At 54.7% G+C, this 22,744-nt stretch overlaps 2 protein-coding genes across 3 annotated transcripts; both read left to right on the top strand.

The window, feature by feature from the left end:
• Positions 1-1,341: 1,341 nt before the first annotated feature.
• Positions 1,342-6,165, top strand: AQP5 (aquaporin 5). 2 transcript variants are annotated; one of them, XM_064401053.1, is made up of 4 exons: positions 1,378-2,264; positions 3,534-3,695; positions 3,923-4,006; positions 5,423-6,165. In XM_064401053.1, the coding sequence occupies exons 1-4, from the start codon at positions 1,902-1,904 to the stop codon at positions 5,606-5,608; spliced, it is 795 nt and encodes a 264-aa protein (XP_064257123.1). In that variant the 5' UTR covers positions 1,378-1,901; the 3' UTR covers positions 5,609-6,165. The 2 variants fall into 2 exon arrangements, with proteins under 2 accessions (XP_064257124.1, XP_064257123.1); XM_064401054.1 differs by lacking the exon at positions 5,423-6,165 and having other exon boundaries at positions 1,342-2,264; positions 3,534-3,811; positions 3,923-3,995.
• Positions 6,166-13,211: 7,046 nt separating this feature from the next.
• On the top strand, positions 13,212-21,399 carry LOC135287840 (pro-glucagon-like). The gene is made up of 4 exons (XM_064401058.1): positions 13,212-18,345; positions 18,859-18,961; positions 19,647-19,793; positions 20,544-21,399. The coding sequence occupies exons 2-4, from the start codon at positions 18,867-18,869 to the stop codon at positions 20,551-20,553; spliced, it is 252 nt and encodes an 83-aa protein (XP_064257128.1). The 5' UTR covers positions 13,212-18,345; positions 18,859-18,866; the 3' UTR covers positions 20,554-21,399.
• The last annotated feature ends 1,345 nt before the right edge of the window (positions 21,400-22,744 follow it).

The raw sequence follows: 22,744 nt of genomic DNA on the forward strand, positions 1-22,744 counted from the left end.
AAGGGCAATTTTTTGGCCTTTCAGCAGAAGCGAGGAGTGTGCTGGAGGAGCACACTCAGCAAAATGCAGCTGCCACCAAGGGATGGGGACATCGAGGAAGGGTTTGAAGGATGGGAACAGGGATCATTTTATCCAGCTGGAGCCACAGACAGGGCTGAAGGGAAGTGGCAAGTAATTACCACCCTGGAATCCGGCCAGGGTGTCTTGAAATACCAGCTTGCAAAACTTTCACCAAAACACGCCAACGGACCAGGTGTTTCGAGGATAACAGATCTGGGCTTTGACTCTGCAATCAGCCCCAGGATCAGCAGATTCAGGAGAAAACCATTATCAGGAACTAAGGCTGTAACAGATCCTCAGTCCCTCGAGGCCCTCCAGGTCTGTTTTGCTCAGGATTTTGGGTACAAAGGAAGAAAAAAGCTCATTTATTTCCAGTCCTGGACAAGAAGTTCCTTCTCCTTGCTCTGGACAGGAATCCTCCAGGTGTTTGACCCCCCCAGGCTTCATCAGAAGGCAGCAGTGAATCCAACTGTTTGGATTTAGGGAGGATTTTACCCATGTCCAATTGGTTTACAACTTTTACCAACGCAGAGCTTTGCTCCCTGAGTGCTGCAGTGTGGCTGCCCCTGCAGAGGGACCTGGCAGCCAGGGATAAAACCAGCCTGGGCATCATTTGGGAAAGGAAAAGTGGATCAACCGAGCAAGGAGAGCAGATCTGGCACCCAAACCCATCTAAAAAAAAAATATCCTGGCACAAGGCTTCGAGGGCTATGAGAGAACCAAGAATTCTTTGTTAAGTGTTACCTGAGACCTTTTCCACCAGCTCCATGTGCACAGCCCTGAGAGCCTCCCCTGCCCCTCCCTGCCAGCCAAGCATCTGCCAATGTATTGGTTTGGGATAGAGGGCAGCGCCCCAGGAACATGAAAGGGGATGTGTAAACACAGCCTGTGTCCATGCAGAGCCTGTGCCTGGGTGCTGGCATTCCCAGGAGCAAAATCATTGCTCATTGAGCAAGAGCTGGAAGGGCAGAAAGAAAAGGAAAGGGCACAGGGTGACGGGGAGGAGACACCATTCCCAACTGCACGCCCCAACTCCAGCACTTGTTCCAGTGCTCTGGAAGGAGCAGCAGAAAGGAAAGAGAGCAGAGGCTCCCAGCCAGGCTCTGCACCAGGAGCCCTCTCCATGCTATTTCTCCATCTGCGCACCTCCAGGCAGCTCCGGCTCATCTACAGCTCCCCAGATGGACAAAGATTCCCCCAAACCCTCCCCTGCTCCCTGGACAACCGCAAACCACTTATTTCCTGGAGCTGAGCTCTCTTGACAGCCTGGGAGAAGCTCCAGGTGTTTGATTTTCCCTTACATTTCAAGGTTCCATGGAAATCGAACACACACGGAGCCCAACCCTAGCAGAGCTCCTCCAGCCCAACAAGGGTTTTCCAGCAGGAGGAGTGTGCAAGCACAGGGACGGAAGGGAGGGAGCAAAGATTAACTACACCTGTGCTAGTGAAACACCCAGGACCTGGCGAGAGGCAGGAAAAGCCAAAAGCAGAGGAGGGAGCTCAGCCTCGTTATGCAACCTCGTTATTTAACGACCACAGAGACACCCTATAGGGGCTCTTTGTTTGCAGAGGGAAAGGAGAGAAATACCACCAATATCTGAGTCACAGGTTCACCAAGAGGCTCTGAAGACATTTTCAGGTGGAAACTTTTGCAGGTTCACATGGTAATTTGGGAGGACTGGCTAATCCCCTGGCTCCACCCACCACCCTGTAACACAGCTCCTGCTGCTCTTGCATATATAGATAGGTATGGCCCTACACCCGGCTGCACACACCAGAGCCCGGGCACACAGCAATCCTAAACTTTCTTCCTCCCTGGCTGCCCTCCACCTGCTCCCACCATGAAGAAGGAAATACTAACCCTGGCCTTTGCTCGAGCCGTCTTTGTGGAGTTCCTCTGCACGCTCATCTTCGTCTTCATCGGGCTGGGCTCGGCGCTGAAGTGGCCGTCGGCGCTGCCCAGCATCCTGCAGATCGCTCTGGCCTTCGGGCTGGCCATCGGCACCTTGGTGCAGGCCTTTGGCCACATCAGCGGCGCCCACATCAACCCCGCCGTGACCATCGCCTTCTTTGTAGGCAACCAGATCTCCCTGCTCCGCACGCTGCTCTACGTCGTGGCCCAGCTGGTCGGGGCCATCGCTGGCGCCGGGATCCTCTACGGCGTCACCCCCGCCAACACCCGCGGCAACCTGGCCATCAACGCAGTGAGTCCCTGCCTGGGGCGCTCCCCTCTTCCCTTGCCTTCCCTTTGGCACCGACATGGGGAGGAGAATCGGTCGGGGTGGATCCTCAGTGCTCTGTCCCGCATGCACAGCGGGCTGGGAATGGGACCGGAGTGAAGCTGAGCTCTGACATGACGGCTTTATTGTGCGAGTGATGAGTGGGATGTTTTTCCCTCCTTTAATGAGGGCTTCCTCTGTCCTGAGGGCCCCGTGAGTCACCCGCACCACTGAGATGTGCACAGTGCAGCCTCTCCACCTGGAGATTAGCGCGGGACAGGAGCCGTGCCAGCAGCAGGGGAAGGGAGGGAGCAGAGCCCAGTCAGACCAGTATGGGCAGCGGGAGCAGGAGCCCACTGGAACAGAGCACTGGGGGATCTGGGAACAGACACGAGTGAGGAGAGTGGTGGGGAAGAGCTGGAGAAGGAGCAAGGGCAGGACAGTGTCAAGGGGCTGCTCCCAGGGGAGGAGGGGGGACAGCAGGACCCTCGGAGATAAGCAGGAATGAAGCACGGCCTGAAACCCTCGGGGCAGTGCTGGAGAACATCTGCAATGAAAGCAGTGGAGCTGCTGCTCCAGCCACAGACAGGCCTGGACCCCTGGGGGCAGCACAGACGTGTCAGAGGGTTCGGTCACTGGCATGAGGAGCTCCAATGCCTCTCATTCCACAGGTTCCACATCACAAACAAGCCAGATTGAGATAAAAAATGATCAGTGATGGGTTGGGTCACTTTGTCCTTTTCATGTCCACTGGGGTCGAGTTTCCCTGAGAGTTCCCAGGGTTTTGTGCAGAGTCCCTGGGACAGAAAAGCCATCCCAGCCCATGACCTTCATCCCAACCCTCTCCCTCCATCCCATCCCAGCTGCTCCTCATCCTCCTGGGCAGGTGCTCCACAAAGTGCAGGGCAGAAGTCAGGGTGCAACAGCCTGCAAAGATCAAATAAATGCAGGAAAAAGGGGATTTGGTGGGAAAGCACTCAGTGTTGTGGAGACAGGGAAGTGGAGAGACATGTGGAGAGCCCAGGGGAGGGACAGGCTAGGGGGAGAGACGGATCTTGGAGAATTGCAAAGAAAGAAAGATAATTTCTTTCCTTTCATAGAAGGAACAGGGAGCTCAAGCGGGGGTTGGGCAGGGCCCCTGGGGGTTTTCTCTTCCAACTTCACCCTCCCAAACCTCCCAGCAAAGCACCCAGGAGCCCTCCTGATAGTGCCAAGACCTGGGAGGGTTAATTATTGTCGCTCTCGTGGTTCCAGCTCAACACCAACGTAACCCCAGGCCAGGCCCTGGTGGTGGAGATCATCCTCACCTTCCAGCTGGCTGCCTGCATCTTCGCATCCACGGACAACCGGCGCAGCGGCGTCGGCTCCCCCGCGCTGTCCATCGGCCTCTCGGTCACCCTGGGCCACCTGGTGGGGGTGAGTCCAGGGGGAGGGTCCTGCGAGCACAGAGCTTCCCAAAACACCCTCATGGAGCTGGTCCTGAGGGAGCTGCTCTGGAGGAGCAAACACAGGACATCTTGGGGTCTTTTGTGGTGAGGGGTCATCTCCAGCTCTCCCTGACACCATCAGGGGTCACTCAGTCTCTGCTCCCAAAGGGTGGCTCCGATCTGCTCCTTAACCCAGGGTTCTTTCCACCCCTCCAGATTTACTTCACCGGCTGCTCCATGAACCCTGCGCGCTCCTTCGGGCCCGCCGTCGTCACCAGGAGGTTCAGCCCCGCGCACTGGGTGGGTGTTGGTGGCACTGGGGACAGGGACTGCTGGGGGCCACATGGGGACAGGGCAGGGACTGCTGTGGGAATGGCAGAGGCGGGGGTTCAGAGCCCACCCCAGGCAGGAAGGATTAAAAGGGGCTGGAGAAGGAGGGAGGTTTTGCCCCCTGATGCATCGGGAACAGTTAATCCCCGGGCACAGAGCCAGCCAGGGGACAGAAATGAGCCCATCCCAGGGTAGCTTGGGTGGGAACAACCTAAAAACTCATCCAGTCCCACCCCATGCCACGGGCAGGGACACCTTCCACGAGCCCACGTTGCTCCAAGCCCCATCCAACCCAGCCTTGGACACTTCCAGGCACAGAAATCAGCCGTGGTGCCCTCTGAGCACCGTTGGTGCATCATCTGAGGGGAAGGAAGCCCACAGAGGAGACCAGCTTAGCCCTTCCTCTCACCCAGCACTTCCTGCAAGCTCAGCCCCAGACTCACAGAGGAGGTTTGACCCTCAGTGAGCACAGACTGGGGGGGTTTCAGCCCAGGAGGTCTCTGGAACAGGTATTTTCCTCTCTGTGTGGCAGGAGATGTGGAGCAGGGATGGATGGATGGGTGGATGGATGGATGGATGGATGGATGGATGGATGGATGGATGGATGGCTGCCGGATGGATGGATGGATGATGGATGGATGATGGATGGAGGATGGATGGATGGATGGATGGATGGATGGATGGATGGATGGATGGTGGATGGATGGATGGATGGATGGTGGATGGATGGATGGATGGATGGATGGATGGATGATGGATGGATGATGGATGGATGATGGATGATGGATGGATGGATGGATGGATGGATGGATGGATGGATGGATGGATGATGGATGGATGCATGGATGATGGATGGATGGATTGATGGATGGATGATGGATGGATGGATGATGGATGGATGGATGGATGGATGGATGGATGGATGGATGATGGATGATGGATGGATTGATGGATGGATGATGGATGATGGATGGATGGATGGATGGATGATGGATGGATGCATGGATGATGGATGGATGGATTGATGGATGGATGATGGATGGATGGATGGATGGATGGATGGATGGATGGATGGATGATGGATGGATGGATGGATGATGGATGGATGGATGGATGATGGATGGATGCATGGATGATGGATGGATGGATGATGGATGGATGCATGGATGATGGATGGATGGATTGATGGATGGATGATGGATGGATGGATGGATGGATGGATGGATGGATGGATGATGGATGGATGGATGGATGGATGATGGATGATGGATGGATTGATGGATGGATGGATGGATGGATGGATGGATGGATGGATGGTGCTGCCATGAGCAGAGCTGGAGCAGCAGCCCCAGGAGCTGCTCTCACCACATCCCTGTTTCTTTCCAGGTGTTCTGGGTTGGGCCCATTCTTGGGGCTTGCTTGGCCTCCCTGCTCTACTTCTACATCCTGGTCCCCTACTGCATGAACATGTCTGACAGGGTGGCCATCATCAAGGGCACCTACGAGTCCGAGGAGGAGTGGGAGGAGCAGCGGGAGGAGAGGAAGAAATCCATGGAGCTGACCCCGCCATAAGAACAGCTGGCAAAGCCAAGCCAAGGGAGGGGAGGAAGGCCCACCCGTGGGCTCGTGTGTGCCCCAAAGCCAGGCAACCACCACACCCAGCTGCAGCTGCTGACTCTTCATCCAGACCTTCCCATCCAGGCCCCGTGGAAGGCCGGGGGCTCTCTGTGTGTGTAAAGAACCCCTGCATGAGCTCTAGAACCTCCCCAGCTTCCCCACAGCCACAAAGCCCCTTAGCCAGGCCCTGGCACCCTTGGCTCCAGCCCTGCCCTCCCGGTGCAGCTCTGCACCATGGCAGGGCCCCACACCCCACAGTGGGCACCTGCAGGACCTCACCTGGCCCAGGTATGGGAACACCTGGGGGCCCCCGGGGGAAGGGGAACAACTGCTTAGGGCAGGGGGGTGCAGCTACCCCCAGCCCAGGGGCTGCTCGTAGATGCTCTTTCACCTTTCCTGGTGCTGGGAGTCCTTTTTATTCCCAAAAGAATGAGACTTTTTGGATTATGTGTTGAGATCTTTGTATTATAGTTTATTATTTATTGCAAATAAAGAAAAGTTAAAAAAAATTTAAAAAAAAAAATTCCTGGGTGCAAATCAGCTCAAGTCTCAAAGTTTAGGAGGGAAAACAGATTGAGCTGGGCACAAACTCATCCCAGAGAGTCAGGGAAATAGCAAAGGCTCAGACCCTGGATCCTGTGGAGCTGGTGGGTTGGGAGGGGAAAACATAAATCCTGAAAAGGATAAGTGGGTGCCTGTGCTGGAGCAGGGAAGAGCAGCAGGTGCAGGGCAGCTGGGAGTCCACCCCGGGGCTGGAAGGAGCAGGAGCCATCCTTCCAGCGCTTCCAACCCTTCCCACACAGCCAGTTTGACTCCCGCAGTACCAGTTCTCCCAGACAGCTCCACGGGTGCCCTCAAAAAGTGACCCACAACTCCCCAGCCCCTCCGCTGTGCCAAACCCACACCTTCACCTGACCTTCTGCTCTGGCCCTGCTCTTCCAGTTCTACCACAACCCTCTGCCAGAGCAGCTCCCGGCACAGGGACAGGGACACCGGCACAGGGACACCGGGACACCGGCACAGGGACACTGGGACAGGGACACAGGGACACCAGGACAAGGACACTGTCACAGGGACAGGGACACCAGCACAGGGACACCGGGACACCGGCACAGGGACACCAGGACAGGAACACCTGGACAGGGGCACGGGGACACCGGGACACCAGCACACGGACACCAGGACAGGAACACTGGGACAGGGGCACGGGAACACCGGGACACCGGCACATGGACACCAGGACAGGGACACCGGGACAGGGGCACAGGGACACCAGGACACCGGCACATGGACACCAGGACAGGGACACCGGGACAGGGGCACAGGGACACCAGGACACCGGCACATGGACACCAGGACAGGAACACTGGGACAGGGGCACGGGAACACCGGGACACCGGCACAGGGACACCAGGACAGGAACACTGGGACAGGGGCACGGGGACAGGGGCACAGGGACAGGGACACCGGGACAGGGACACTGGGACACCAGCACAGGGACACTGGGACACCAGCACAGGGACACCAGGACAAGGACACTGTCACAGGGACAGGGACACAGCACAGGGACACTGGCGGAGGGACACCAGGACAGGGACACCAGGACAGAGACACTGTCACAGGGACAGGGACACCAGGACAGGGACACCAGGACAAGGACATTGTCACAGGGACAGGGACACCGGCACAGGGACACCAGCACAGGGACACTGGGACAAGGACACTGGCACAAGGACAGGGACACCAGGACACCAGGACAGCGACACCCACCCCGGCCCCACTCCCCAGATCCAGCCCCTCCTCCTGCTGCCAAGAGGAGGTTCCCATCAAGGGGAGAACCCCCAGGGAGGGGGAGGCTCTTCCCTGGGAACTCCCCCATCCCGGAGGGTCCTGCAGCCTTGGCCGGGGGGGATGGGCAGCCTCATCTGGATTTTGACACCCTGGACCTGCAGTCCCAGCTGAGCCTGGGAGCGGCACCTTCACTCTCCCAGCTGCCCCCAGAAGGGGTTGGGGACAAGCAGGAGGAGGAAGGGAGGTACAAGAGCCCTTTGGGTCAGCAGCAGGGCAGGAAATTAAACCCTGCAACCCCCCCAAGTGTCCTCAGGGGTGGGCTGAGGACCCCCCCACACCTCAGTTTCCCTTTTTGAGGGATATTTGGCCATGTTCCCATGAGGAGATGGGAAAAAACACAGCCCTGGGGAGATTAAAGCAGATCCCAGAGATGCCCTCTCAGGGGCTGGGGCAGGGCAGCCCCCCAAAACCTGCACCCCCAGTGTGCTTCCCCTGCACCCCAGGACCCTTAGGATGCACCCAAAGGGTGCATTCAGCCCCTACAAAGTGGGAATCTTGGCCATTCCCCTGATTCTGGAGCTCTGAACCCCATCCATCCCCACTCCAGAGCAGGGATGGGGGAGCCCCAGTGAGAACAGGGGAGCACCACCCCCCACCAGCTGTGCCCAGCCCCCCCAGTCCCTCCAGGTGATCACCAGCAGGGGAAGGAGCCCGGGCTGGGTGTGAGCCCTCCCGGGATGAATCAGAGGCTCCTGCAGCTCCAGCTCTGTGTCAGCACAAAAACCATCCAGGGCCCAGCCCTGAGCCCAGCTCGGGCACTGCCAGGGGGATTCGGGGTCAGTGGGACCCCAAAGCAGGGCAGGTGCAGCTGAGCCCAGCAGGAGCAGAGCCCAGAGCTCCTTCCCCCCCAGCTTCCCTGGCCCTGAGGATTTGATCCAGGCAGGGAGGTGAATTTAATCCAGACTGGATTTTGGCATCCAGCAAACCCCGTGACCTCACCTGGCCAGGGCAGGGCCCAGGGGCAGGGCTGGGAAAGGACTGAGGGCCTCCCACCTGTCCTCACCTGTCCAGGAATGGGAACAGCAGCACTTGAAAACCAATGGAGAATTTATTATTACTACTTCTTTAACATTCCAGCTTCTTCAGACTAATTTTTAATTAGATTGGAAGGCTGGGAGACAGCAGTGCCCCACTCACTCCCTGAGCAGAAACTGGCTTTTCATGAAAAAATCCACCTTTATTTCAGCAGAAACAGCAAGGCCAGGTACAAACCTGTGTGTTCACACTGACTTACCTGCAGTGCTGTGCTGGTTTTCCTGCTTCTCCCTAAAACAGGGGTTTCCATTCCATTCCATTCCCCTCCCTAAGCCACACAGCTCCACCATTGTTTGGGATATTAAAAGGTGAATTACATTTTATTACCAGCTTTTTACCCTAATTTAAGTGTTTCTCACCAGGTAAAACTACTCCAAAGGCACCTCATTACCATTCCTGAGTGGTTTTGCTCTAATTAAGGGTTATTCCCTGAACGTGCCCACGAGCAGCTGCTCTGCTCTTAAGAAGATTTCACAGATAATTCCTCACTCCTGAGTACCTTTTCCATCCTCAGGTAATCACTGCTCAGCTTTAAAAAATGGATTCTTTTCTTTTTTTCTGGAGGGAGGACAAGCCAAATCATTTCCACAAGTTGCAACAGTCTGGAAACTTCACATTTTTAATACATCAAAGGGCTTACAGGTCTATTTAAGTCTAATTAAGAAAGATCTCCACTAGATAATTTAAATTCCCTGAACCCCAAGTTTTCTGGACAGGGGAAGGAACCAGGGCCATGAGAAGAAGCAAAATTCAGTGGAAATGACCCAGTTAAGGATTTTTCTGTGGGATGCAGGAGCTTCTTTGTTTCTGCTCCTTGCAGAGGGTGAGGCCCAGCTCAATCCATGAGGGAGCAGGGACAGAGCTCCTCATCTGGGACACATCCCTTCCACCCTGCTCCCAGCTCCAGCTATTTTGTGTCCCTGAATGCTTTGCTTGAATCCTCAGGTCTGGAGAGCAGAGCCTGGTTTCACCTGGAAGCTCAGCCCAGCTCACTGGAAGGTGAGGAGAAAACAACCCAGGAAATCCCAGAGAGGGAGAAAAGCCTCACAGGGGGGCTTGAATCCCAGCTAGAGGAGGAATTCCAGGGCTGCTCTGGAGAGCCCCGAGCAAGCAGAGAGCAGCTCAGGAGCACCACGAAGGAGCTGAGCCAGAGGTGAGAACTGAGAACACAGAACAGAACCCAAAACACAGAACAGAGCCCAGAACTCAGAATAAAGAACACAGAACAAAGAACCCAGAACAGAGCTCGAGGCTCCACACCAGGAAACTTTATTCCTGCAAATACTGACATTTCCAGAGCATTTCCAGGGTTGAAATGTCACTGGAGAGGAGGGAGCTATGCCCCAGGAGGAGAGCCCGGCCTGGGTGTTGGCATTAGTCACAGCACAGGCTGTGCCAGCACCCACCTCCTCCAGAGCCTTCCTCCTCCTACTCAGCCTCTTCCCAGCCTGTTGTGCCATGAGATCCCTCGTTAGGAGCCAGGAAACAGCTCCCAGGCCACCAAGGGACAACAGCCACCCTTCCTGTTGTCACCCCAGCCAGGAACACGGCCTCTGCCTGAGCAGCACCTCCTGGAATTTGTGTTTGGCTCCCTGGCTCAGTTCACGGGGATTTGGGGGTCAGGCTGGGCACCCCCCAGTGCTGCCAGTGCCACCAGTGCCCTGCCCTGTGCACTCTGGTCCCCACAGTGCACAGAGACCCCGGTGTGTGCATGGCAGCACCATCATTCATGGGAGGGTGAGGGCTGCCCAAAAAACACCCAGGGCATTGACGAGGCGAAGGGCCGGAGATGTCCAGAGAGCAGGGAGGGCAAGAGGAGATCCAAACGTGCTTCTGTTCCCACTAAACACCTCCCACAGCCCCCAAATGCCTCTTTAATGACTCCCAACTTTAATAAGTCCCAACTCCTACAGCCCAAAAAATGCTTCTTTAATAAATCCCAACAGCTTTAGTGAGTCCCAACTTAGCTTTTAATAAGTCCCAACTCAACTCTAATAAGTTCCAACTCCTTCAGCCCCAAAACCACTTCTTTCAAGCCAGAACAGCTGGGAGTTTTTAGCAGATGTCCCAAGGTGGGGACCAGGGGGGGACAGGTGTCCCCCTGCCCTGGCTGAGCCCTGGGTGCTCTGGAGCAGCACCCCTGGGAGAGCGAAGGGTGCCGAGGGCATCTCCTGCTGCCCTCTGCTGGGATTGCCCGTGGGGAAAGGAGAGGTGCCAGGAAAACCCTCCCCAAAACAGCCCCAGCTGAGGGAAAACCCCTCTGTTGTTTCCACCCACCCTTCCTAAAGCTCAGCCCCAGCACCCCATGGGCACGGAGGTTCCTCCCTGGCGTTTGGGGACTCCGCTCACGCTGCCGCCGGCGCGCTCTTCCCGCTGCCAAGTTTCCTCTTGCTCAAGGTTTTGCCTCGGCTTTCCAGGATCAGTTTGTTCTTAATCACCCTCCAAACAAAGTCCAGGCGGCTTCTCTGAGGGCTGCTGGTGATGGCATCAATAAAAATCAAGAGTAATAAGAAGGGAAGATAAAGGCGCCCTGCAGGCCTGAGCTTGGCCTAACAAAGGGGCTTTGTTGGGAAAGGTCAGCTGGAGCTGCGAGGGTTTCCCAGGCTGGAGAAAGCAAGAACCCAGCAGGCAAGGAGGGGATCAAACTCAGCTTTGTTAAACCACAGCCTGGGGTGAGGTGTCGGAGCTGCCCCAGCTCCTCCAGCCAGGTTTTGGGCTGGGTTCCTCCAAAACAAGAGCTCTGCAAGCTCAGTGCCTCCATTCAGCCCCAGGATGTGCAGGAAAAGGAGGACAAGACCTCGAGGGTCCTCTGCATGCACAGAACCACTCAGGAGAACTGGGACTTGATCCATGGTGAAACAACCCCTGAAAAATCACCGCAAACCAGCAAAATAAACCAAATTAATCCCCTGGCACGAGGCCTCCAGGATCCGGGCCCGGCTCTGCCACTTGACATTAATCCTGCTTGGCAAAGGCCAAGGGAGCTCCTGTGCCCAAGAGCAAGGTGCAGCTGCAGGTTGGGATAAAGCCCTCTTGTGCAGCCAGGATTAAAAATGGGGATGAAAACAAACTTCAATGTCCGGCACAATCAGCCTTTTCTAAAATGTCAGCAAGAAAAAAAATAAATCAATTCCTCTTCCCCAACAAATCTTTCAGCTTTTACCAGCGGGGATTTTTCCCTCCTTCCCAGGAGCTGGTTTCTCTCGGGACAGGGCTGTTGGTTCCCTGCCATGCAGCCAAAAATGAGAAATGAGCCCTTTCTCCATTCTTTTTTTCTTAATTCCTTATTTTTTAAGCTACTTATCCCAACAGTCAATTGTTTCCTCACGGGGAGCCCCCCATTTGGAGATCAGAGTCCACAGGAATTCTGAAAGCTGTTATCACCCTCATGGGTGATGAAGGGATATAAAACCCAGCTTGTTTTCTTATCTCTTGGAACAGAAAACGCTGGTGTGTTTCGCAAAGGAGCCCTGTAGGAACAGTTAATCAGTGGATAAAAGCGTGTTGGGTGTGCAAACACAGCCTTATCCCACTGCTGACATCAGGCCTTGCATCTCCACGGCTTTGCCCTGGATTTTTGCCACATTGTGCTTGGATTTTGAGCTCAGCTGCAGAGCTGGGCTCTCTCTGCAGCAGCAGAGCTGTGCTGGGGTTTGCTCATCCCTGCTGCACCATCCAACCCCCAAATGCTCCTTTCTTTGCATGGAAACGAGAGTGAACCTGAGAACTCCCCACCCTGACTGACCCCCGGGCTTTGCAGCAGGACAAGGTCTGGGTGTGTTACCCAGAGCCTTCCCAGGGCAGGGAATGCCCCCCACCCCGGGCAGGACCCCAGACCATTCCTGGAGGAGCCATCCCGCAGCACCGGCATCGGCGGGAGCGAGATCCAGCGGCAAATCCAGCCCTGGGCTCCATCAGCTCAGGCCGATGCTGTCTAGGACCAGTTCTAGTCTCAAACCCAGCCCAAGGGGGCCAAATCAGGCACTGCTGGGGATGTCTCAGGTGGAGGCAGCTCCTGCCCCAGCCGGGGGTCCCAAATCCTCCTGCCCAACCTCTGAGGATGGTCAGGATAAATCCTGCACCCTGGGCAAATTCAGCCCAGATCTGAAACCTGGGCTCAGGCTGGGGCCAGAAGAAAGACCCCAAGGGGCTGGAGTGAGCCTAGAGCCAGGAATGCAGCTGGGGAAGGGCTGGAGCACCAGGGAAGGGTCTGGAGAACTCCTGAGGGACCTGGGAGGCTCAGCCTGGAGAAGAGGAGGTTCAGGGGGGACCCTGCACAACTCCTGGACAGGAGGGGGCAGCCAGGGCAGCTCAGGCTCTGCTCCAGCAAACAGGGACGAGAATAAAGTGCCTGGGGAAGTTTAGGTTGGGAAATTTCCTCACTGGAAATTGTCCAGCCCTGGCACCAGGGCAGCAGTGGAGTCATCACCCCTGGAAGTGTCCAAAACCCACGGGAATGTGGCCCTTGGGGACCTGGGTTAATGCCGCTGATGCTCTCGGAGGTTTTATCCCAGCCTGGATGATTTCTACAACCATGGGAAAAGCAGGGCTCAGACAATCCAAGGCAGCCAGAGAGCCGAACTTCCCAGCTCCAGGGGAAGGAGCCGAGGCCGAAGGGTCCTCACTGTGCATCTGCAGCTCCCGGGGCTCGTTCCTGTCCCCGGGGAAGAGCAGAAGCTGCAGCCAAGCCTCGGCGGCTGAGCAAACACGGGCGGCTTCTGTCCAAGCAAGCAAGTGAATCTCGAGGCACAATTTGTCATCTAATTGCAGCCACACCCCCCGGGATTAATTGCTGCATTTGAATTCAAAGCAGGGCAGATTTACGGCCCCATCAGGTTTCATCAGCCGTTACTGGTGATTGATGCCCAACTAAAAGCACTGCAAACAGCCAAAAAAAAGGAGCTCTCATGTGGTTTTTTTTTTCAGAGCTAGGAGTATTTGGGTTGTTTAATCATCCCTAAGCCTGCAAAAGGGGAGAATTAAAACCTTAGCAACATTGGCTCCAGACTCCTCTGAAGGTTTTTGGCTCCTGCACGAGGGGAAGTTGCCTCGGGAGGGTGTCTAAGATTTCCACAGAATTATGGGCAGGAAGAAGAGACAGGGAAACAAAATCCTGATGTTTTTCCACATTCAAAGTCAGAGGGACATTTAGCAGAAATAAACCTTTAACCAGGATAAACCATTAACTACCATCTGCCTCTGTCTCAGATAAAGAGGGGAAATTAACCCCACCCTGCCCCAAGTTCAGCCGTTGTGAGGCTGCAGGTGTGTAAGCAGCGAGGTGCTGGGTCAGAACCATCCCACAGCTTCCCAAACCAACCCTTAGCCACCCAAAAACATCCCTCAGCCACCCAAAACCATCCCATAACCTCCCAAAAACCTCAATGTCCCAAACTATCCCTCAGCAACCCAAAACCATCCCACAACCTCCCAACACCATCCCACAGCCACCCAAAAATATTCTACACCCTCCCCAAACCATCCACAGCCACCCAAAACCACCGCACATCCTCCCAAGCCGTCCCTCAGCCACCCAAAACCATCCCATAACCTCCCAAAACCATCCCACAGCCACCCTAAACCATCCCACAGCCACCCAAAACCATCCCACAGCCTCCCCAAACCATTCCACAGCTTCCCCAAACCATCCCACAGCCTCCCCAAACCATCCCACAGCCACCCAAAACCTCCCCACAGCCCCCCAAAACCAGTGCTCAGAGCTGATGATGCCCAGAGCTGCCCAGTTCAGCTCCTGTGGGGTCCCAGTATGAACCAGCAATTGCTGGTGCTGGGCCCTGAGGGCCTGAGGCTGCTCAGAGCACCCAAGGGCTCCCCAAAAACATCTGATAGTACCCAAAAAAGTCTTTCCTCCATAAAGGAAATGGAAACCACCTTTCACTGTAGGGAATGGTGCTGGGAGCACACGGAGAGTGAAGGAGCACCCAGGAGGGTCAGGGAGCAGGAGGAACCAGAGAACAACCAGGGAGAAACAGGGAGAAACAGGGGTCAGTGAGGAGCTCTAGAGAGCAGGAGGAACCACCAAGGAGGGCCAGGGCTGCAGACCATGCAGGGCTTGGACCCCAGGTGTTTTAGGCAGCGTGGGCTCAGCCGGGTGTGCCCCACGCCCTGCTCCACCCACCAAGGCTGGGGTTCATCCAGAAGAGGTGAAATGCACAAGTTCACCCAGGTGAGAGGACTCAGCCTCCAGCCTGACCTCCAGGTGACCCCAAAGACCAGCTCCCAGTGATGAGGAGGAGCAGTGACACCACCAGAGGTGTCACCATGGTGGGGGACCCACAGGTGTGCAGATCCCAGGGGTGAGAGCCCTGTGCTCAACCCCAAAGAGTTTCACCTGCAAATCCCATTTTCCCACCCCAACAACGGGCTCAAACTGGTTTCTGCTCCAACCCCCACTGATGAAACAACTCACTCTCCAGGCTCACATCCAAGTTTCCCATGGGCAAAGCCTGTCCTTGGCCCCCCATGGCTCCATGTCCGTGTCCATGTCCAGGGATCATGAGCATTGAGAGCTCAGGGAAGGTGCCTGGGGACAGAAGAGTGCTAGCAGCTGGGGACGAGAAGGACCTCACCCAGTTTGTCACCAGAAACGTGAGAAGAGTCATAAATCCATCAGAAATGGGAATCCACCACAGGGATCAGCCTGAGCTGGGTTTTGGGAAGGGCCAAATTTTTGACTTCTCACAGCTCAACCCATCAGGTCCCACTCTTGGCACCAGCTCAGCTTCCCACCCCACTGCTCCTCCCTAGCACCAAGCCTGTGGGACATCAACTCCAAGATGTTTCCTGCCAAAAACCAGGCACAAAAGGGAGAGGAAATAATCCCCAGCCCTTCAGAGCTGCGAAAGTACCCGGTGAGAACACAGAGTTTCGCTCTGCAGTGGCCCCTCCCTTGGCTCTTCAACACCTGAAAAGCAAAACAGAAAAAACCAGCCCAAAAAATGCTGAGACCAAACCCAGGCACTCAGCGTCACAGGGGAGGTTCCAGGTGGAACCAGTGACCCAAGGAGGTTTTTCTTCACCAGATTTGCCTTGGCCACTCTGGCACCTCCAGCTGTGGTGGGGAGGAGGCCACAAACGCCTTCAAGAGGAAAACAGGAGTGAAGAGTGCTGATACCCAGGGCCCGGGCTCGGAACCACAGCTGGGGACGTTCTCCAGTCCCTGCCCTGGTTGGAGCCTGGGCTGGGCTCTGTGGGCAGCAAAGGCCTCTCGGAGGAGCTAAGGGGAAGCCAAAGTCTCTATTCTTCCCTGTTAGCTGTAAATCCACCCAAAATGAAGCATCCCCTGGTCTGACCCCACTGCAGAAATCTGGGTTAAATTTAAGAGCAGGTTTAAACATAAACTTGCCTGCCCATGGCGGGGATATGGAACTGGATTCAAGGTCCCTTCTAACCCAATCATCTGTGCTTCCATGACAAACTCCTCATGTTCCCAGCCTGATTTTAGACAGTCCCAGCAGGGCCATGTCCCACCACCCCCATGGGAGCAGCCTTGGCTCCTCCTGCCTCTCCCCATTCCTGGAGATCAGCTCACCCTCATGCGAGCTCCTGGGGAAAAACAGGAAAGGGCTGGATGGGGAATGGATGAGCTTCTCCAGAGCTCCTGGATCTGGAGTCTGGACATGCTCCAGGAGTTTTTCCTCATCGGCTTTTTTGGTTCTTGTTCCATCAGAACAGGATGCTCCGGTAGCCTCAAAGCTGCTTCTCCAAGGGTGTTCCCAGAGCCAGAGTTTGACCCCAAACCGTCCCAATTCAGCTGTGATGTCACTGTGAGGTCACTGACAGCACCCCCAGCTTGGGGCCTCCCACCCCCAAAATGAGGGAATCGCCGCGATCCTTGGAGGGGCAGGACGGGAGTCCTGGGAGCCTCGGAGAAGGGAGGATGATGAAGGGCAGGGGAGGAAGGACGGGCAGAGGAAGGACAGACAGACAAACGCTGCCACCTGGTGTCCATAAAAACCTCTCAAAGTCCTGACCCGGGATGAATTCAGCTCTACGGGATCCCAAAGCTCAGGATCCTGCCTGTTGGGCTCCTCCAGCCCGGGAGAGCCACCAGCAACTCCATCCAACTGGGAGAGGGAACATGACTGGGTTTGCTTGGAATGGGGAAGCGCCACGTCCCAAAGGGCTGCAGAAAATCACTGGGGGCTGTGGGGAAAGGGGCCCATGGGACATTTCCTGAGGCCACTCCAGCACTGGGAGCCACGGCGAGAAAACCGAGGAGCCTCACGGGGAGCATGGGCTGAGCTGAATCTCCCCTCCCTGAGCTGCCATCTCCGCAGGCAGCACCGTGGCCTGCCGGGCCGGGGGACATTGCAAACAGTGACACCGTGAGCTAATTTGGTGGCATTAATAACAAGCATCCCACCTGAGTGACGGGCAGGAGGCCCTCTCCTCCCAAGATTCAGCTAATTAATGTCCCCCTCCCTCGGGTGATGTCAGGCTCCCTCCAAAGGCCGTGAGTGGCCCTCATTAAAGGCTCCTCAGGATGAGTGTCCCCCAAACACCGACCTTATTTTGACAGTGGCAGTAATTACAGAGCTCTCCGTGGTGGAATGACAATAATTACCCAGGCACGAGCAGAAAGGTCCTGGGGGGAGAGCACAGAAAGCTCTGGAGAAACAGAGAAAAAAAGAGAAATCTGGACCTGGAGCCCCCATCTCTCCTGGTGGGAGAGACGAGGCCCAGCTACCCAGGACTGGCTCTTGCCTCCCACTGCCTGGGAGAAAAGGCACATTCAGACCCCCAAACACCAAACCCCGGACATTCTTCTTTCTTGGAAACTCCCCAGAGATCTCAAACCTGCCCTGGAAACAGCTCCTGCCATCCACACTGGGAATGGGGAGCCCCCGGAGCCCACCTGACCCCCAGGTGGGGAGAAGCTCTTCAGGGAGATGAGGGCTCTGCCCTGGGAGCCCCCACCTTCCTCCAGGCCCAGATCAGCTCTTTGGAGTTGCCTTCAGTTTTCCTCTCCTCTTTTTTCCTTTTTCCTTCGCTGGCTTCAAGGATTTGAAACAAACGAGCCCAGTTCCTATGGGACACCCTTGGAAAACTCTGAACAGTGAGTTCCAGGTGTTCCCAGGGCTCCTGGGCTGAGCCTGGATGTCTCACGGGGATCCAGAGCTGCAGCCCCTCATGGGGCCTCCTTTCACCCCCAAATCCCATAATTTGTAGGGAACAACCCCAGTTTCAGGTCTGGACTCAGGGAGCCACACCAGGCTGGGATCACAAGTGGGATCTGCCTGGCTGAGGAGCTGCAGCAGGAATTTCACATGGCAGGAAGTGTTTGGAGACACAAATCATTGGTTTATGCCTTTGCTCTTTTTTCCTTCTTCTCTCCAGTGAAGGTGCTGGAAAGGGGAGCCCGTGGGCAGAGGAATCCGTGCAGGACACGCTGTGCCAGCAAGAGGCCACCTCACCTGAGAGGAGGAAACCCACAGGTCACTGCTTTGGTCCAAAAAGTAGGGGGCAGGGGGGGAAGCAAATATAAGAAAAACAGCAACAACAATTAAAAAAAAAAAAGAAAGAAAAAAGAAAAAAACTTCATTGAAGGCGTCAGTTGGAAAATCCACCAGTAACAATGTTGTCTGCAGCAGCCCCACTCCAGAAAAGCTGTAATGATTCACAGTGACCCATCCAAGGAAAAGCAGGATACCTGTGACCCACCTGTCAGCTCTGGGCATCCTCCAGATGAGCTTAAAAGCACCAGCGAAGAGAAGAGTTCAGCCAGAACCGGCTCGAAGGAGGAAAATTGGATCTGGTGTGGAGGGAGCAGCTCAATCCCCAAGGTAGGTGCCTCTTCCTCCCTCCGTTCTCCCAATCTCCAATCTAACCAGGTGAAGAAAGCATTTGGTGATGGGCAACAGAAGTCTGAGTTTTGGCAAATAAAGGGTGGGAGGTGGCATTTAATTCCTGCAGAATGTCCGAGGTGTCTGGCAAAAATAAGGAATGTAAAATATGAATAAACCTGCTCATCTGGAAGGCACTTTTCTGAGCAGCGGGAAAGTTCTCCAGCGCTGTGGTGATAATTCCAGGATAGAAATGTCACCCAGACAGAAAAGGCAGGTTTGGGATAAAGCTCATTGCAATTTTATTGTTGGGTGCCGTTTTGCATGCCATGTGCCCACAGGGAAGGGTGAGGATGGGTTTGTCACACGCACCCATCCCAATGCTGCCCCCACCCCGGGAAGGGGCTGTCCCACCTGGGTCAGTCCCGGGCTGTGCTGCCAGGGCTTCCTGCAGGGCTTGGGGGCTCGGTGGGAATTGCAGCCAGGGAATTCCCGGGATTTCTGCCTCCCCAGGAGCTCAGATGGTGTGGTGGCTGTACCTGTCCGGGCTGCTGCTCGCCGTGCTCATCCCGGCCGGAGGGCAGGTGGCTCCCCAGGACTCGGAGGAGCTGTCCAGGTACGAGGGCTGCGTGGAGCAGCGCTGTGGGAGCAGCTCATCCCTCTCCACTCCTGTGGCTGTCCCAGCTCTCCCTATTCCAGTGTTCCCGTTTATTTTGTGTGGATCCAAACAGACTCCCTCCTGGCTCCCCACAGCCCAAGCAGGGACATCCTGGGATTTCCTACCTGGGTCAGAGCAGAGACACCCTGCCCTGGGCCAGGCAGGCTGGGGCTGAGCTCCATCTGGGCTGGTGCTCCCATGGCACAAAGTCCTTTGGGAATCCTCTGTGGTGAATCCCAAAATCACCCTGGAGCTGCAGAGGATGATCCAAACCTCGGAGCAGCCCCACGTTCCTGCTCTGATGTGGGCAGCAGGGACTGGGGTGGAGGTTGGGATCCACCGAGCAGGACAGAGGGCGATGATTTGGGACAGGACACTGGGTGTATTTATTGGATGCCAGGAAATCCAGGCCGGGCTTGGCAAACCTCCAGAAACTGAAACAAGAATTGTGTGTTTGATTGTAGGAATCATATAAAATATTCCAGATTTATTCCTCTGCCCTATTCCATATTTTCTGGGGGATGATCCTCACAGGGACAGGGTTTGGAGGGCACAGCCCTGCCCTGGGCATGTCCTGAGAGAGGATCCTGCTGGGATGTCCATTAAACCCCATTTTCCTCTCTTCTCCTCCCACCCCGAGCAGATGGAAGCTGTTTGGACCCCAGAACTCCCAGAGCTTCCTGTCCCACATCAAGAGACACTCGGAGGGGACCTTCACAAGCGACTTCACGCGGTACCTGGACAGGATGAAGGCCAAGGACTTCGTGCACTGGCTCATCAACACAAAGAGGTGCCGGGAGGAGGGACAGGGGTGGGATTGTGCTGGGAAACAACCACCCACCACCCCAATCCTGATGGGGAGCTGGAGAGGGACTTGGAGCAGTGCCAGGACTCAGGGAATGGCTCCCACTGCAGAGAGAGGGATGGATGGATGGATGGATGGATGGATGGATGGATGGATGGATGGATGGATGGATGGATGGATGGATGGGAGATTGGGAAGGAATTCCTCCCTGTGAGGGTGGGGAAGGGCTGGAATGGATTTCCCAGAGCAGCTGTGGCTGCCCTATCCCTCAAAGTGTCCAGGGCCAGGTTGGAGCAGCCTAGGATAGTGGAAGGTGTTCTTCCACAGCAATGGATGGGGTGGGATGAGCTTTGAGGTCCCTCCCAACCCAAACCATTCTGTGATTCCATGAAATCCGTGGATCTGGTGCCAAGGCAGGGTCGGACTCCCTTTTCCTGATGCCCCACAGCTCCTGGGGATCCTCTGGTCTCTTGCAATAAGGTCAGGAAAATGGAGGCATTTGTGATGGGATTGGAACTATGGCATGGGAAGGGGCTGTTTCATCCTCCCCGTGATTTGTCCTCACATTTTCCTCCTCACTCCAGCCTTACCCTCCTGGGATCACCAGCATTTCTGTTCCAGCCATTCCCAAGGGGCACCTCCTCCCTGAGCAAGGGAACCCTCTCTGCCCTTTCCTAGCTCCTGATTTTAGCAGGGGTTCCCATCCCCTGAAGCTCTTTGGGGTTTGTTTTTAAGGTACAATTAACAGCAGATCCAGGCAGCAGCTTTCCAGCCACATCCACGTGGGAAGGTTGGGCCTCTCCTTGCCCACTGGGATCAGAAGCTCCATGGAAGGATTCACCCACCACCTGCAGCTCCCAGACCCAGCCCATGGTCCCTGGGAGCTCCACGGAAGGATTCACTCATCACCCACAGCTCCCAGACCCACCCCGTGGTTCCTGGCAGCTCCAGGAGAAGGATTCTGAGCTCCCAGACCCACCCCGTGATTCTTGAGAGCTCCAGGGGGAGGATTCCCAGCTCCCAGACCCAGCCCATGGTCCCTGGGAGCTCCACAGAAGGATTCCCAGCTCCCAGACCCACCCCGTGGTTCCTGGGAGCTCCACAGAAGGATTCCCAGCTCCCAGACCCAGCCCATGGTCCCTGGGAGCTCCTCCTGAAATCTGCCCCCATGGATCAGCCGTGCCTCCAACCTGGATTTCTCTCTGCCTTCCTCCTGCCCACAGTTTTCCCTAAATGCCAATAAAACCTTTGCTCAGTCCTGCAGCTGGCTCCTGATGTCTCCAGCCTTTCCAAGCATCCCACCGGGATCCCACACAGTCCCCGGGGATTCTGAGCCTCTGACTCCCCACTTGGTGCCTCATTTTCCCTCAATCCCTCAAGTTTTGGATAAAAGGGACAACCAGGGTGTGCCCACCTGACCCCACTGACCAGGACCAAAAGAAATTTAGGAAAAACCCTGCAGTAATTACCTTTTTGGTGTTAAGTTATTCCAATTTAACCTGGATCCAAAGAACCTCTTTGGAGTTAATTTAGTTCTAATTAATTACAGGGCAAGAGGGCCCAAAAAAAGCCCAGAAAGGCAGCAGAGGCGACAGCTCTGGATGGGGAATTTCACCTCTCCAAGGCATCCCTGGAGTCCCAGCACAGCCAGGGTTGGCACAGGGGACACATGTGACACAGCTACTCCCACTGTGAGAAATTAATTTAATTTAATTTAATTTAATTTAATTTAAAAATATATAATTAAGAATCAAAATTATTTTTCAAATATAATAATTTTAAGATAAAATAATTTGAAAAAAGTATAATAATTAGACAATACTTTTAAAATAGAGTAGTTTAAAAATTAAATAATTTGGAAAAAATTATGCAGAAGTAGAATAATTTCAAAATGAAATCATTTTAAAATTAAAAATATATTAATTTTAGAATAATATAATTCTAAATAAAAATAAAATAAATTCTTTTTTTTTTAATTAAAAATTCCCCCCCTAGGTTTTATTTCCAGCCCAGAGCATTCCCAAACCCCCTTGGGATAAAATAAATAAAATTATTTCCGCCTCTCAGAAAGAGAAACAACTCCAGAATTTTCACAGAGAGCACAAAAACAACACAAAGAAAGTGTCAGCACCTCGTTTATTCCCTGCTTGAGTTATTCCCTGTTTACAGCCTTTGTCGTCCCCATGCCCATGGATTTCCTTTTGGGAATAGTCTGGAAGGGCCCGGGGGGGGGGGGGGGGGAGGTGGGAGGGGATTGATGTCAGATTTCACTTTCTGGGTCATTCCAAAGATATTTTGGGTTTATCCCTAAAGCAGCTCCAGGAGCCATTTCTGGAAAGTTTTCCGTCCGTGTTGTTTTCCCCTGCACAAGGAAATATCAAATCCTCCCAAAATACTAAGCCAGACTCCTTTCCTTTCCTTTCCTTTCCTTTCCTTTCCTTTCCTTTCCTTTCCTTTCCTTTCCTTTCCTTTCCTTTCCTTTCCTTTCCTTTCCTTTCCTTTCCTTTCCTCTCCTCTCCTCTCCTCTCCTCTCCTCTCCTCTCCTCTCCTTTCCTTTCCTTTCCTTTCCTTTCCTTTCCTTTCCTTTCCTTTCCTTTCCTTTCCTTTCCTTTCCTTTCCTTTCCTTTCCTTTCCTTTCCTTTCCTTTCCTTTCCTTTCCTTTCCTTTCCTTTCCTTTCCTTTCCTTTCCTTTCCTTTCCCTGGATGGAAGCTGAACCCAGCCCCGTCTCTCTACTTCCAGAGAGAGAAAGAAAACAGGAAAACCAAACTTGTCCAAGCGGAGGATCCCACCGATCCCAACTTTCCCTTTCTCCAGAACTTTGTTTTTCAGCCTTCTCTCCTTCCTGAAGGCCCCAGGCCCTTTTCCTGGTGGGCCACTGCCCATCCCAGGCTGGCAGGAGTGAAACTCCTCTTCCCAAATCCCCATCCATCAAATC

The sequence above is a fragment of the Passer domesticus genome, chromosome 31 (assembly GCF_036417665.1).
Source record: "Passer domesticus isolate bPasDom1 chromosome 31, bPasDom1.hap1, whole genome shotgun sequence".
NCBI lineage: Eukaryota > Metazoa > Chordata > Aves > Passeriformes > Passeridae > Passer > Passer domesticus.

Coding starts and splice junctions, on each gene's coding strand:
- LOC135287840 (XM_064401058.1), top strand. CDS start 18,867: ATGGTGTGGTGGCTGTACCTGTCCGGGCTGCTGCTCGCCGTGCTCATC. Junction 18,962..19,646: donor GACTCGGAGGAGCTGTCCAG/GTACGAGGGCTG, acceptor CACCCCGAGCAG/ATGGAAGCTGTTTGGACCCC.
- AQP5 (XM_064401053.1), top strand. CDS start 1,902: ATGAAGAAGGAAATACTAACCCTGGCCTTTGCTCGAGCCGTCTTTGTG. Junction 3,696..3,922: donor CCCTGGGCCACCTGGTGGGG/GTGAGTCCAGGG, acceptor CCACCCCTCCAG/ATTTACTTCACCGGCTGCTC. Junction 4,007..5,422: donor GGTTCAGCCCCGCGCACTGG/GTGGGTGTTGGT, acceptor GTTTCTTTCCAG/GTGTTCTGGGTTGGGCCCAT.